Source organism: Apteryx rowi, unplaced genomic scaffold, assembly GCF_003343035.1.
Source record: "Apteryx rowi isolate R43461 unplaced genomic scaffold, aptRow1 scaffold_59, whole genome shotgun sequence".
Taxonomy (NCBI): domain Eukaryota; kingdom Metazoa; phylum Chordata; class Aves; order Apterygiformes; family Apterygidae; genus Apteryx; species Apteryx rowi.
The window spans coordinates 257513-273704 of NW_020450860.1; the positions used below are offsets into that span (position 1 = coordinate 257513).

General features: G+C 46.6%; 1 protein-coding gene across 8 annotated transcripts in view; it reads right to left on the reverse strand.

Annotated features, from left to right (window-relative positions):
* Window positions 1-16192, reverse strand: part of MBNL3 (muscleblind like splicing regulator 3) — a 99202-nt gene that overhangs the window by 28060 nt on the left and 54950 nt on the right. For all 8 annotated transcript variants that reach the window (XR_003256159.1, XR_003256158.1, XM_026082703.1 and 5 more), the window contains one exon: window positions 4405-4569. Coding sequence is in view for 6 of the 8 variants with exons in the window: in XM_026082703.1 (XP_025938488.1) it covers window positions 4405-4569 (165 nt within the window). In the remaining 2 variants the exon portion in view is untranslated. The remainder of the gene's footprint in view (window positions 1-4404; window positions 4570-16192) is intronic.

The window sequence follows — 16192 nt, forward strand, 5'->3', positions numbered from 1 at the left end:
AAGTCTGAAAACAGAGGCCTGGTAGAAATGCAGAGGTGCTGTTGAGCTGAATAAGGAAAGGAGGCAGGTCACTGCTAAGAAGCTACACAGGGAAAGCACACAAACAGTGGCAGTATTTATTATAGTCCGCTGATAGAAACACAGAAGTTAAAGACCTTCTACTGACAAAGTTGAAGACCCCGATATTAAAAACAACTGATACTGTTCAGAGAGGGGGAAAAAAATAAAAATAAATAAAAGTAGTGTTCCCATCCAATTCAACTGCATAGGCCTGACTGCAAGATGATGCCAGGACAATCTTTTTAGCATAGAGGCTGAGCACACCGGAGTGAACCTAACTGGCTGAAGCGTCCAACTCAATATCTCACTTGTCGATGGCTGCTGGGCAAGAGGCAGGTGTAGAACCCCCCAGAGCAGTGGCTGGTTGGCTTCAGCCACCAGCTCCCAGGCGGGCTGAGGTACTCCCGGTTATGGATCCCTGGTGTGCCTTTGACTAGATGCTCACATGCAGGTCAGGTTTCTGCTGCATGGAAGGACGGGCACATGCCTGAAACATCGTTTCAGATCTGCCCCACCACACATTGCAAGCATGCTGCTGGCCAAGCGAGTTGGTCACCCTAGGCTTTAACTTCTCCAGCAGCACTACAGGATAGCAGCTGGGTCCTGCTGCACCAAGAGAGGGATGCAGGGCTGGGTCAAGGTCTCAGTTGTCCTCAGAGGCACAGGTGACTCAGTGTGGTGCTGTCAAGACACTGGGGGAGGGACAGTCCTACCTACAAAGGGCTTGACAGGAAGAAAAAGTGAAGGGCTCGTAAACAAAAGCACAGAGAGAGAGGAAACGACTTCCCATAGCAGCAGCAGAGGCAGCTGCAAGGCAGGAGCTGAGGCAGGTGTGTCAACACCGCAGTGCTTTATCCAACATATGCTCACAGATGGCTACCAGGGCAATGCTTCACAACCACCGGGTTAACTCAGGAGTTGGGCTGAAGTCCTCTAGCAGCACTGAAGCACTTCCAGGACTAGCTCTAAGTCTACCTCATACTGCTGCAGAAGGATAAAGCGGAATGAAAAAGGCACAGGATCAGGCCCAGAGCACATCACTTTTTGGGTGGTCTTGCTTTGGTGTGCACCCACACACAGAGCTGGAAGGGACTGTATCTGAGAAACCAGACACAGCATTGACAGAAATGACTCCCCATCCTGATGCCAGAGTCCAGCTCTGTTCACCCCAAACAGATTTGTACCCAGTTTTTAAGTGAGACAGAGAGGCAAAGAAGGCCCAGAGAGGTCCAGTTTAAGACCCTAGCTTGACCAAAGCCAGCAGTTAAGGTGGATTTGAACTTTTGAAGGTTAAAACTTGACTATAGTCATCCAACCTGGCACCTGTGTGATCTCTGCAAGGTCCCTCTGAGACACCATGTTGAGTAAATACTCTGCTCCATGTCCTTGCCTCGCTTGTTTTAAAGTGCTATATGAAGCACTCTGTTAAAAGAAAAAAAAAATGCATCAAACATTCACATGATTCGCAGCTTTGCACGGATGCTTAACGGCAACATCAGAGAGCAACCAGAGACTTCAGGGAAAGAAGTTCACACCAGCAACCATTAATTCACACCTGGTAGGCTTCTGTGAGCTGCCTGCAGCAGGCAGTCCACGTGGGACACGGCTCTTCTCTGAGCAGCACGTTTACTCAACAGGCATCATTAGGGCCCTGGCTGTGGGTTCAACAGGAAGATTAGCTTTTGCTGCATGTCAGCAGTAGGTGTAAGAAGATCTGGAGGTAAATATTTCCATTGTGTGGTGAAAGGCCGTTACATCAAGTGCTGTTTTTACATGGTTGCTTTCCTGGTGAAAACGCACTTTAAAATGTCTAGGCGTTCAGCTATTGTTTGGAGCTATTAAACACGCTGCCCCAAATCTCGTCTCTGGCAAGCATCCCAATTAAGCAGACATACCGTTGATCAGCTTTCTGATCGCATGGGATTAGTTCTACCGCTGCATCTGATATAACACTTTCTGCTTTGAAGAATTTCACGTGTAGCCAGAAGGAAGCCCCACCCTTCTCATTTAGACAGGAAAAAAAAAAAATATTTTCTCAGAGCCTGCTTCCACTGGCAGCACCTTTAGGAAATCAAAGGCAGGTGAAAGAGCAATCTCTTGCTTGTCCTGAAATTGGTGCGGAACAAGTCGGGCAGCAGGAATTAGAACAAGGGCTCGTTTACTCTGAGCAAGTGTGGGAAAGGGGGAAGTGAGCAGTCACTGCAGAACAAATTTTTCTTTTTCACCCGTGTCTCCCCCATGGCACAATTTAGAAACTGGGGACCTTTCTCATCAGATAAGGTTACCTCCGAAATGAAAGCACTAACCAGACAAACCAATAGATTTAGTCTCAGAGGCAATTTAAAAGGCTGCAGTGAAATTGCAGTAGAAATGAACTGGACCTGCAAGATTGCAAAATGGGAAGATGGGAACTTTCCAGAGAGGAAATCCCAAAGATATTTTGAATAGCCAACAGAAGAGCATCCACTGTGAATTCCCCACAGAGGAAAACCCCAAACAGGAAAGGTTTGCTTTCGATACAGGGCTAGGAAAACAGTACCACCATTCTGTAGGAATTCAGGATTTCCTTTTCCTATGCATGAACTTTGGTGAAAAGGGAACTTCACAAAAGGAGGTACAAAGACCACAGCAGATCTGAGTTTAACGTTCAGGGCAACCATAGGCTTTCTGTGGCCCATTTTCCTCTTCCTGCCTCACTTTCCCATCTTTGAAATGGGAAGAATAAACAGCATTTTCCTAGCTCGCACGGCAGGGAGAAGACAAATCTGTCAGCACATGCAAGACGACCAGAGGCCATCTGGTGTGTTCTTCAACAGCAAAGTGCTAGAGTATCACCAAAGAGGGAGAGTGACCAACTTCCCCTGCTGAAACACAGCATCACCACACACACTTACACCTAACAGCACAACAGCCTCCAACAAGGAGGAAAACTCCACCAGTTTCTCGTGGGGATGAACCAGAGACACCCAAGCTCATCAGAGCTCGGACGGCAGACACCAAGTCTGAAAGCCCATTTGGGCAGAGAAGCCAAGCGCTGTATGTGGAAACCAGGAGGCCCAGTGCAGGCTGGTTCAGACTCTCACATCTTCAGGCTAGAAGAGTGTGTCCTAGTTATCTAGTCAGACCTGCTATGTGGCACAGCTGAGGGAACCTCACCCAACAACTGCACATCAAGTCCACACTGCCTCAGGAAAGATATTCAACCCTGATCAAAAAAAACCCAAAAAACCTTTGATGTAGAACTCCTAATTAGGCTCACAGTTAAAAACGTGCAGCCTATTTATATGTCAGCACTGAAAAGCTCCTTCGAAACCTCCGACATTTCCTCAAAATATACAAGGCGACAGACTCAAACTCAGCAGACAAATGTCACCCCCTCCCAGACACACCAGCCAGCAGAGAGACAAGCCATTCTCTCCCCGGGGGTAACAGGCTACTCCAGCCTGGAAACCTGCTTTAACCAACCGGCTACAGCAAAGACCGGTAGTAAAGGACTCTGAACTACTTGCTCTGCAAACACCTATCTCCCACAGGCTTCCCTTCCCTACCTGAGGAGAAGCAAGTCTTTCCTGCCGTTACTAAAAACTAGCATTGCTGTGAAAAGCAGTGACAAGATTGTGGCATTAGCACAACCCTCTGCTGGGACGACTGCAAAGAAATGGTCTCACTCCCAGACATAAAAATCTGATGTTTTCCTGGATGGGATTCATCCCCCCCATTTTAGCCCACCAGTGTAAAGTGTCTAACCCAAGGGAGTCAGTTGACCTCTTGTCACAGTTTGTAGGACGGACTCAGACATCCTCACCTCAGTGTAAAACAGGTATCCAAAACAGGATCTGCTGGAATCAAGCTGCTCCGGACTTTTGGGATTTACATAAATTAGTTGGTCAAAATCCATCTGGTGCTAAGGTCACTCCACTTTCTGAGAAGCTTTAAAGTGGAAAGTCATACGCTCCTAAATGGATTAGGTACAGCCTGAGCCTCAGCTTCAGGGACCTTGGGGTGTTGGGAGTACACAGCAGTAAAAGCTCTGCTGCCTTGAATCCTGCAGCTGGTTAATTATCACAGAGAAAAGGAGAGCCAGTTTGCATGAAGATACAGAGATAGCACAGCCCTCCGCTTACAGAGCATAACACCACAGCCTCAGTGAGACTGACCCAAAGGCCAGACTCGCTGCAGTGCTCAGATTCACCCAGGCTGGCTTTAACATCGGCGCGGATATCCCTGTGGTCAGTGCAGCAGCAAGAACTGCCTGCCTGGGCGCAAGCACAGGGCTGGGGCCTCTGTAAGTAAACAGGAAAGAAATCTGGACCAACGCGAACGCAATTCAGGGCTGTAACTTACAATTGGCTGTAGTTGCGCGCCCGGTAGCATGAACTGCATTTGCTGAGCAAACATGGCTGCGGCTGTCTTTTGCTGGATCAGGTTGTTGCGTCCATTTATTTCGAGTTGTGTTTTTAAATGTGGGGGAGGATGAAGATATTTGCAGTTCTCTCGGGTACACCGGCCCTAAAAAATAAATAAATAAATGAATAAATAATGAAATAGCATTTCAGCAAACGTAACACTCAGGGTAGCCAGAGAAATTTAATTAAGGATTGTTTGGGTTACTGTAACAACACAATCATCAAGGCAGAGGCGTTTTGGTAGCTACTGTGCCTCTTTTGTAATTTTTCTATAGCAGAGCAATACTTAGATGAAGAAAAAAACATGCCCTCTCCTGCCATAACACTAACTGAATGCTATCAAACTAAAACCAAAAGCTAGCTTTTCTGAAGGTAACAGGCTTGTTGTTAAAATAAAATAAAAACCTAACATAAATACCAGTATTCTAACAAGCTAGCGACAGCAGTGCCGGCAACAACAACAAAAATCCCCGATTTTCTTGTGCGGGTTTTCTCCCCTCCCTCCCAGCACCAGACCACTTAATTGGCCCTGACAACCAGATAGCAAGAAACAAAGCTGTCTCCGCCACTTCCCCCAGCTGCGCTGGCTGCAATGTAAGACGACATCTCTAAAGAAGTACCTGTGATCTTCAATGTGCACGTAGTCCAAGATGCTGACAAGCACTAGTACCCAGAGGAATGGTTAAAAAAAACGATTTCCCCTTTGTGCTTTCATTTGTTAAAAGCCACAACACACTGCATCACTGTTAGCTGCTTTTTCCTTTTTCTTTTTCAAACAAACATGAGTACTGGGGAAGCCAATGGCTCCCAAGCAGCAAAGGATCCCTCATCTTACAGACCACCTCAAATCAACTGAGACAACCACTTCCAAGACCCATCTATAAACTGTTCCTTGTTTTAATGGTGTTTGCAGCCATCACAGGAGGATAATTACCAATAGTCTGCTGAAAACAAAACTGGTAACAAATTTTGTGACTGCTAAGATGAAGTAATTCTTTTTTAAAAAACTCTCTCTCACTCTCTCTCTGTATATTCACTTTTCAAGAAAAAGAGGCACAAAGAATACAGGAAACATTTTAGACAGCTTTAGTGCAAAAATAGTGAATTCTTTTGAGGAAGTAGCTCTTTTGTAGCTATTCAGAACCTAATAAACCAGGGCTCCTATTCAGAACTAGGGCCGCTAGCTGTTACCCGACAAATAACTAATAGTTGTTATTGGAGACAGCGAAGGAATACAGTTACCCAGTCTGGGCCCCAGGTCCTCTCTTCAGGGGCTGAAAGCTGAGTTCTCAGCCCCACCATAATTAATTTTGCTCAAAAAGACAAACCAAAACAAACACTGATGTGGGGCATCGTTTGCAGACACCCTTGAGGGATGCTCCCTCAGTGAGGCCATCCCAGTCCCCACGGTGGGATTTTCAAGACTCGTCCCTGCTGGGTAACAAGGGCACAGGTGGCATCAGCAGATGGTTTTGAGCACCACCCAACAAAGCCAACACTGTGGCCCTCTGAGCCGTGAACAGGCCATTTTTTGAACCCAAACCTGGCTCCTCAGCACACCCCGAGAGCAGCCCTGGGCATGCTTCTCTCTGCCCCTTTCCTGGTGGGGATCACAGTGCCAGCAGGCCCAGAGCTGGCACCGTGGCGTCAGAGAAGACATGCAATGGAGCATCATGAGGAACATGCCCCTCTGATCTGCTCAGAGCAGATCAGGCAGTTCGACAAAACTCCTGGCTCCCCGTTGTTATTTAGACGGATAATCAAATGCAAGAACTAATGGGTTAAATCTGCTGGGGCAGGAACCCTCACCCCCAACTTCAGAAGTCTACTTTAGCAGAGCAAAAGTCTGCCCCGCTCCTACAGGAGGAGCTGAGCGGCACCCTACAACCCAGCTCAAAAAGAGGAGCCTTCTTCATGCTATTGTTTGGGCTTCTCAGCAATCCAACAGCCCCAGATCCCTAGCAGTGAGTTAACTGCTTGCAGGCCCCGAGGACATGAATCTTCCTTGCCAGACACTTCCTTTTATCTGCGTAAAGTGAGGGTGAAATGGTACCACACCACTTGCCAGAGGACCCAGCACTACGAGGTAAATAACTGCATGATAACTACATGAACCTGGAAGGCGAAGGAGATTCGTTAGGGAACAGATAGGCCTGGGGAGTCCTTTGGGCTTCTCCGACTGATCCCGCTCACCTTGCTCGCAGACAAATGGCACAGCAAAGGCAGTCACGCAGCTTTTCAAGATGATTTTAGACACAGTCCTACGTTCAGTTTTCCAAACTAAGCTATTTCTCTCTGTGAGCCCATCAATATCCTCCTTCCTGACCCATCTGCGTGGGGGAGCTCACAGACGAGAAGGTGAAGCCTTTGCAACCACATAGGACCATGCTGCCCCATCGCTTGGGACCAAAAAAGCGACACTGAGGAGATCGACATTCAGGCTCGGAGCACGCCTGCAGCGTGAGAGCCTGTGCGTCCCACCTCCCTGGCATCTGCGGGGTTGCTCCCATTGCTCTGGACCTGGCCCACACAGCAGCACGTTGTTAGCGGCCAGGCGGCTGCTCTGTTCTGAGCTACAGCTTTCAAAGGCTTAGACATCAGCCTTAGAAATTCCTCCTGGTTGAAACTTGGCACAAGTGCCTTGAGTTGGAAAAACATTAATTTCTACCAAATTTGGAATAAATCTGTGTAGATGTTTTCACTCTGCAGGAATGGAGAGGATGAAAAAAGTGCTACCACTTCTGTAAACAATACTTACAGTGCCTACCTCAACTTGAAAAGGACTTTACTATTCCAACTGAAATTTTGCATGTCATTGATACCAGCCATCCCAGCTTGGTTTGAAGCTTTGTTCTGCTTTTTTCTCAAAACAGAGTTGATTTAATTCCAACAGGGGGTTCTAAAAACGGAATGTTTTTATTACCAACAAAACAACAAAGCACGAGGCCTTGATCCTGCAGACAGAGCTGTGAGCAGAAACCATTGCCCACCCAGAGTGCTACTGGTTTCAATGAGGATATGTATTTGCAAGGAACTAAGACCTGTGGAGGAGCTACTGCAGAGCTAAGGCTTAAATTACAGGCACCTCTGTCATTCTGGCCTTTTACTGCTTCAGTAAGACTAAATGAATCATCAGTGAATCATCATTGCACCCAAATTCAAAATCCCCAGTCTAGTTCCTCCTAGCCATCATTTTCGTCCTGAGCATCAACTGCTGTGCTTCACCATTACAGGCTGGAAACCACAGTTGAAGTGCTTCACTCTCCAACACCACAGTAAGTTCTTCATCTCTCTGACAATGAATTTTAGGAGCTGATGATCTGACTGAAAATGACACAACATGTTCTCATTCTTAGAGACCCCGGTTTAGACACGCGCCTGTGAAACAACTTTCAGAGGGTCTCACTCTGAAGCAACAGGCACCTCTAGCATTCTCTGAAGTCTCACATTTGCAGGCGTGATCCCTTCTTCTAAACTTCTGCCATAAAGCCCACAGTTCTCGATGCTTCTCTGCAAAACATACACTCTTCAAGAGCAATTTCAGCTCTGTGAAAGCAGCCAGAAGGGCAAAGGAACGACCATTATTCACTTTCCTGTACCAGCTGCGAAACAGCAGGGAAGACAACAGGGAACTGGTAGCAAATCTGCTGTGGGGATATTGGGTTGGGGACAGATAAGGACAACTCCACTTTGTAACTGGGGTGGGGTGGCCTAAAAACACAATAGAAAAATACAACAGGACTCAGGCTCCTAATCTTCAGATGAGCGTCTTTACCACTAAAGTGCACTAGCTGTTTTGATGCAGTGACTAGCTGTGCCTCTAGCACACCAAATGCTCAGCACAAGACCGTCTCAGCACGCTGCATGGGAGCCAAAAGGCCTCCAAGCCAAGGGTCACAGGGAAGCACTAGCCCAGCTCCTGCCAGCACCTGAAGTGGATCGCTGTGGGCACCGCGAAGGGGCACAGTGCTCAAAGACTGTCCCACGTCAGCAAGCCGCGTGCTGAACCCACTGTGACCTGCGCAGCTGTTGCATTGTAATTGAAAGAGTTTGTCCCTGACGCTGTTAATTCAACATAAGCATTGATTCTAGGGAACGCACACTCCCACCCTGTCCCAGGGTGGCACACGCGCGTGCAGCCAGGGAATCACCACCCAGCAACACACGCTACTGCTGGCCTTGGAAACGCGCTAAATATAGCTGTATTTTCTGGCTGCTCGCGAAGGGGAAGGAGCCTGTGAAGGACCATATTCATCAGCCTCTTTGCCAACTACAGCCAGGAGGGAAAAGCATATGGACTGCACTTCCCAAGGCTTGAAAAGTGGATATTAAAAATAAATCATTAAAACATTTTATGAGAGTGTCTTCTCCCCCTTCTTCCCACACTCACCCCCACCCTTACAGTAGGCTGCTGGCATGTGATTGACTTTGTGTTGCCAACTTAAGTCATGCTGTGATGGCGCATACTGTAAATGGCTGGCATCTGATGCGAGCTAACATGACAGAAGCTTGCAGAGGGGGTAACAGAGCCAGCTGTTTCATGGGTAGCACTGATGGCAACATGCTTAAATCCAGCGGAAAACCTGCATTGCACTTGACTGTTTGGAGTCTTCTGGGTTGCATCTTGTCATCTGCATCCTAGCTCGGAGGGATGCAGGTAAGAACACACAGGGTACCTGCATCGCGCCAGATGAACACACAAATTCTCCTCTCGCTGGCTGACGAAGCAAGCTAAACCGTGCTACAAAAACGAGACTTCCAAGACAAACCTAAGGCTGCGCTCACACTTCCACCAGTAACGCTCTGGAGTTCGTTACATTCTCTTTAATCCTGGATGCCAGTGAGGGGTTCCAGAGCAGACACATGTTTCTGGTTGTAGTGTCTGCACTATATGTCCTGTCAATCACTAGCAGTTCGCATGTGAAAATCTTTAAGCTAATGTTGCTTTTCACGCAGGCGAGGCTGCAGTAGGTTTGAGTCCTGACTGTGCTGCCTTTTCCACAGACACCGATGACATGTGCAGTGAGTGACAGGAAAAAGAATGAAAAGAGACCAGGCAGGAAAGGATTTCTATGTTTTGCACAAAACCAGGCACCAAAACACAGCTTGTCTATATAACTTTTCCCTGCATGAAGCAGCAGTTTTTCCCCCCAGAGGAACTCTGTGGGGAAGCACATTCACAGAAGCACTGGCCCTGCTTGTTCAGTGCCTATCGCTCCAATGCTGAGGCACAAAACCTTCTGCTTTCCATCAAACTCGGCACATGCACACAGAAGCCTTCTCCTGGCCAGGGATCCTCGCTCCTGCCAGAGCCTAGCGCACTGTTTTGCATACTCACAGCAACATGCCCTCACCCACCGTGGCATCTGCCACGGCATCCGGAGGGACAACGCAGAGACTGAACTGCAGAAGTGACCACAGAACAACGCCTTCCACTTGGCGAGCAACATCAAATAGCATGAAAATAGCATGTTTTCCAGTTGCACTGGGAAACAGAGGAGGCTGGAGCAGACAAGTCAGCATGGTCATTACCAAGTGTTACCTCTCACGGATACATGTTCATGCAGCCAAGCTGTCACACTCTGCAGTTTAAAGACTAGTTCGGTATGTACCTAATCTGCAATTCCCTTCTACAGTCTAATGAAATGTTGAAGTTATGCTGCTACCTTTGAGTCAGTGAGAAGCACAACCTTGCAACCCACCTTGAACACTGACCCTGGCACATTCTACTTAACAGCAATGCTTTTCTCCTTGTAGTATTGGAGCAGTTCACTTCTTTTAGAGAGATGTTTTAAACGCAGTTATGTGCAAAGCACCACTCTTCATAAACAGGTGCTCATGGAGGGCTGTTAGCCTATCTACAAGGATCCCAGAGAGCAGGACTAGAAGGACCTGGAGAAGTGGGAGAGACCAGTCCTAGGCCCACACAGACCAACTCCACCCATTTTCTTCATACCCAATATTCGTATAGGCCAGCTTGCCTTCCCCAGGCAAGGGACTCTAACGCGCTCTCCCTACAGCTATAAACTCTTCCTGATGCTCAACTGCAGTTTTGCTCCTCCTGTAACTGAAGCCTAAGACTTCTTGTCTTGCCCCAGTGGGCCAGGACGGCATTTATTCCCTTCCTCTTTGCAATAACAAAAAAAGTCCATATTTAAAGACTGCAGTCCTATCCATCTCTCTGTTCAGACCTCTCTGTTCTAGACTAAGCAAACCCTGTCCTTTCAACCTTTTGAGCAAGGTCTCGAAACCTCTGATCAGGCTGCTCTCCTCTGCATTCTCTCCAGGGAGATTGCATCCCCCGAAGTGCGTACATGTCACCGGGCACTGTGCTCCAGCTAACACTTCTCCACTGCTGAGTGGAATATGAAGATTATTTCACTTGCCCTGCAGATGACACTGCGGCTTATACATTCCTGTATGACATTTTCTTCCCTCACAGCAGCTTAACATTGCTGATTCACTTTCAACTTGTGATCCCAAGTCCTTTTTCCAAAGCTACTGCTACATCCTGCATCATGTAGGGTTTTTTGCTGAAGTGCGGCATTTCACATTGCTTTCATTGAACTTGCACCTCATTTTTTTCCAGATTATTTTTCCAATCTGTCAAGATTATCTGCAACTCCAGACCTGGTTCTGTAAAGTGCCTGTAGTTCCTCCCAGCTCAGAGCACCCTGCAAATTTAATAAGCATACTCTCTATTCCATCATTCAAGTTATCAAAAAAGGACTGAACAGTCTTGCCAAGAACATCCTTCCAGACTGCCTCCGAACAAAGCTCTTTGCAGAACCTTCCAGGCAGCCCTGCACTGAGAGCTTCACCTATGCTTTGTAATTCCCTGTCTTGCTTTGAAACCGATTTGCCCCAGGTCACAAAGACTCCCAAATCTAATGCAAGCACTCTGTCATCCATGTCCTTCTGGAATAAACTATCAAAGGTTTCCAGTTCTACCGCTTCTTTTGCTCCTCTGTGGCCATCTTTGTAGAAATGCTGGGGAGCTGACGGTCTGTTCCCCCCCTATGCCAGGAGACCGATTTGTGATCAAGCATGCATTTGTACATGATGTCTGGTACAAAGGAGCTGGTGGTCAAATGCTACTTGTAACAGTCTAATAAGAAAAATACAGCTCAGCAATCTAACTAGGTCCTGACATTTTTCAAATGCAGGTATGACACCCATTTACAGAGAGCCCGAAGACTGCTGTTACGATGTGGATCCCTGCTGTGAACAGGTTGTAGCTGAAAAGGGAAAGCACACACTATCATCTAGCCAGTGCTACCAGAAGGCAATCAGCATTGAAGAGAGGGGAAGCAATGCAGATTTCCTAGGGCACAGAAGTTTCAAAGTATATGGATAAAAATGCCAGAATTAAGGTTAATCTAGTAACTTCCAGGTAAGGATCATATGGACCCTGTGAGACATATATCCTAGCTAGGAACAAGTACAGTTCATAAATATATAATTTGCTGAGAATGTGATTCAAGCAGCCCATAAAAAGCATAACCAGAGTTTTGCAATGGCCACAGGAGGAGCTTTACCTAACTTCTTTGAACTTCCCACCTTTTGAGTCCAAAGAACCATATCCATGAGGATGTGCAGATGGATTAGAAGAAATCTGTTAAAAACACCCCAAGCAGTATTTTGGCCTAACTCAGCCCCCCCCGCAGTAGCTAGGCAAACCTCCACAAATTTCTTGGGGAAAAAGCAGACCAAAGCCAAACACTTTTCAAATTCCTGCTCTTGTAAGGCTCAGAAAAGCACTAAAGACAAGAAAACAGATAACACACATCACCGAGTAATTCACTGACTTTGGCCTCACTGCAGGGACAAAAGTAATCCGGCTCAGTGCCTGCGCCGGGGCGTCTTACCAAGCCGCGGCTTTTGTCTCAAATGATGCCGTTAGCTGCAACGGCAGCTTGTCAATGCAGACACGAGGCTGCCGAGATCAAGGGGGCCCCGGCTTTTGTCAGGGCACAGGGGACAACTCTCAGACCCGCCTTGCGCCCTACCCCCAGTCTCGCCTCCCTGCAGAAAAAGAAACACACTGTCGTTTCCGACATGCTGTGTGAAGAGGCATTTGCCGTAGAGGAGCAGGAACTTTTGAGTTCCTTCATGTATCCACGCAGCCGCAGTGGAAAAAAGCTGAGTATCCATCACATGCTCCCAGCACTACCAAGGCAGCCCCCACCTCCCATCAGAAAGGACTCGGAGACAGGGAATGAATTTCCACTGGCCTTAATGAATGTCAGGTCGAGCCCTTCCCCAGCCAGCCTAGATTTGGTTCTGACTAAAATGAGTGAAGCCTGATGTTTTGCCTGAATTCAAATAAAAGTAGGTGACACCTGGCAGCTGCGACAGAGTTTTGGGTCCCTTTGAGCTGAAAGCTCAAAGCAAAGCCCAGTGGCACGTGCAAGCGTAGAGCGCCCCGGTAAAGCGCGCCAAGGAGGCGCGTTGTGCTCACCCGGCTGACGTGAGGCTGCTGCGCGTTGCACAGCCCCGGTCTGCCCTGCCCTCCTCTCCCTACAGTTATGGGGCAGAGCTCGGGGAGCCCCACGAAGACAACAAGGAACAAGACAATAAACAAGGAACTGTAGGGGTTTAGGCTTTAAAGAAAAAAAAAAAAAATCTATTCTTCTGCAGCCTTAGAAAAGCAGGTCAGGCAAACACAATCGCTTCACTCCACTGAGGCCTTTCACCACGTCCAGTAAGTTAGAAAAATGCAGAAGGAATGGAAAGTCGAGACAAAAATCCCTGGCTCTAGCACATTGGGGTCATTCTTCAGCCTCCCCGTCTCGCCCTTGTGACTGCTCAGCTGGGATATTTGTGCTTCGCAGGGAGATGGGAGGAAGGACGGGGGGAGAAAAAACGTCAGCATCATTTTCGCAAACGTATCCGAGTCCAGACAAAAGCTGCCGACAGGCAGCTGAGCGGACTGCTGAACTGACGCTGCTAAAGACCTGCAATATCGCCGTGTCTGTGCCGTTCGGGCCTTTGCCTGCGAAAAACCAGCCTCTGCTATAGACGCAAACCAGGGATGAAGAGATGTGCCCCCACACGCCGCTGGCTTGGGGGAACACACTGTGCTGAAGCCCCTGACACCAGCTCTGGGTTTAAGACAGAAAAGCCGGATATGCAGCGAGTGCCACATCTCAGCTTCCAGCTGCTACACTGATTACCCAGGATGGGGTCCTGGTCTAAACAAAGTCAGTAGTTTTCCCCTTTGGTCCCCCCCCTGTTGGGGGACCTCAAACTTTCAGCTCAGGAACATATTTACACAGAAAAGCCTTATAAACAGCATTTTTTCTTTCCTATCTAACAAAAAATCCTCCAGAAAACCACACACACACACAGAAAAAGCCTTTTAACTACTAAACAATATCACCATTTTCTTTTTTCTTTTTTTTTAAACTGAGCACATAACATTGCTTCAGAGGACCTGCAGCAAGGTAAAGAGCCACTCATCAGATGCAGAATGCTTGGAACAAATAAACGCACAGCACAGACAAATCCTATTGCAAATGCCAGTCCTTTCAAACAGCGCGTGTGAAGCTGTAAAGCGCTCGGATGGCTTCTCCAGATCAGATGCACTCTGCCGGGATGCAGACAGGCTTATCTAGGACTCTTTTATAAAGTTGTCAGCCTCAAAACGTTTGTCAAACTTGTTTTTGTTACCGAGTTCAAACGAGGGCAGAAGAGAAACACAAAGCAAATACAGCAGCATTTCTACATCATCATCCCTCCCTTTTTGGTATAACCTTAACTACTGAGTTACTACAAGCTATTACCAAAAGCTTCACGGCGCTAAACTCTGCAGGCAAATACAGCTCAGTAAAGAAAGGATGGTTTGTTAGCACAGAGTTCAAGTATTTAAACAAGTAACATCACCCTGGCAAACATTTTCTAGGAACTGGGGTGACATCCATCTACTGTATTCCAGCGCTGGCGCAGACTCTAAATAGCCACAGGCACCAAACTGAACTCCCAGCTCCTCATTCACCTGGCAATTAGGATAGCAGAGAGCTGCTGCGAGTGAGGTTTTCTGCACGTTGCTGGACGCAGCAATGTTCTGCTGAATTTCCCCAGGACGGCACAAAGAGGTAATGGCTGTCCTCCTGCTTTCACGCAGGATTTTTATTCCGAGTTGTTTGTTATACTCAAAGGTCCTTACAAATTCAGAGCAGCGATTTTGTTGGGGAAAAGCCCTGTAGCTCCTTTATTATATTTTTACATCTTGACAACTCTTTCCAGCTCTGTTCTCCTGCCAAGCTCTCTTCATTCAGACCAGTGGTATGCTCTGTTATACTCAATGAAAAACATGTATTGATTTTAACCTATTTGGTTTGTGGAACATTTTTGCTTGCTCTAAGCAATGGGCAGTGTTTTACCAGGTCCCAGAAATACGTATTTAAAAAACAAACAAACAACAAACTACAGCACTGTCAAAGTATATTTTTTATGAACCGTACAGCCAAAGAGCAGAAAAATATGTTGTTTATCTGAGAGATTACTACTTGCAAAGAACAGCAGTCTCATTCCAAAAAGGAGGGGAACAAAGGGTTTGTCGATCTTTTTCTTTCTTTTTTTTAATCCACCAACGCATTTTGATTAGGCTACATTTTGTGGACTGTGCCGATCTATTAAAACTGCCTATCTGAACAAGGTTAAAACGTATGCACAGAATAGAAGGATCATCAGTTCGGAATTCTGCACTGACCATTTTTACTGCCTTCAAAAGTATTATTCCACTACACTCCCAAGTTCAGGAATGTTAAAAGCACAGTAAAATATATTTCTTTAATACAGTATCAAATACAGGTTTTCTCCAAGCAGGATGAGCTTTTACAGGCATCCCGAGTCACAGAACTGTTCCAGCTGATCAGTAATAATTATAAAAGAATGGCATTTAGCACCCAGCAAAGACAGCAAGTTTAGAAACACGTTCAGCCCTAGAATCACTTTATGTATTTAGAGTAGGACATGATGCACATGACGCCCTGCAATGTTAATATTCCTAACGGTAGGTGTTTCGGTATGAGGCTATTTGTAGCTAAAGAAATCAATTTTACCTGGAAGATAGAAACTCTGGCATTTCATTGACTTTTTTGCTGTAACAAATTATAAAAACTATGCCAGTCTCTTCAACAATATTGCACAAATATTGTACGTATATATAAAAAAAAACTTTCCAATATCTTTCATCCACCTTTCATCTCCTTCAGTTCTGTCCCTCCAGATTGCTATTAAACCAGGCCAGCTTTTGAAAATGCCAAGTGTAGTTTCTCTTGTCCCTTGAACCACTTTTTCATTGCAAATCCCATAATCCAATTCTACAACTTTCACTGGCTGATTGAATCTGTCAAGGTCATATGGAAAGTTGATGCTTCTGACCTTCCTCTACCTACAGTGTCTGTTGAATATTACAATTTAAGCAGGCAAACCACACGTAGACAGAACCAAGCAAAGTACATTAAAGCCCAGGAGAATAAATGTTAAAGCATTATGTTCATGAATACAAATATAGGACATGTGACCACCTCTGGCTGCCTCACTCCTTAAGTTTACACAAAGGAAAAGGCAAACAGGAAAGTGCAGAGCTTCGAGAACTAAGTGTCCAATGTCTCTCCTGTCCTGTGGAGGGCAAAGTGATGCTCAGAAAAAATCTCATTCTCGCTGTATTTTGGAGAGAGAAATGAACTGCAAATTGGAAAGATTTGTGAGGTTTTTTA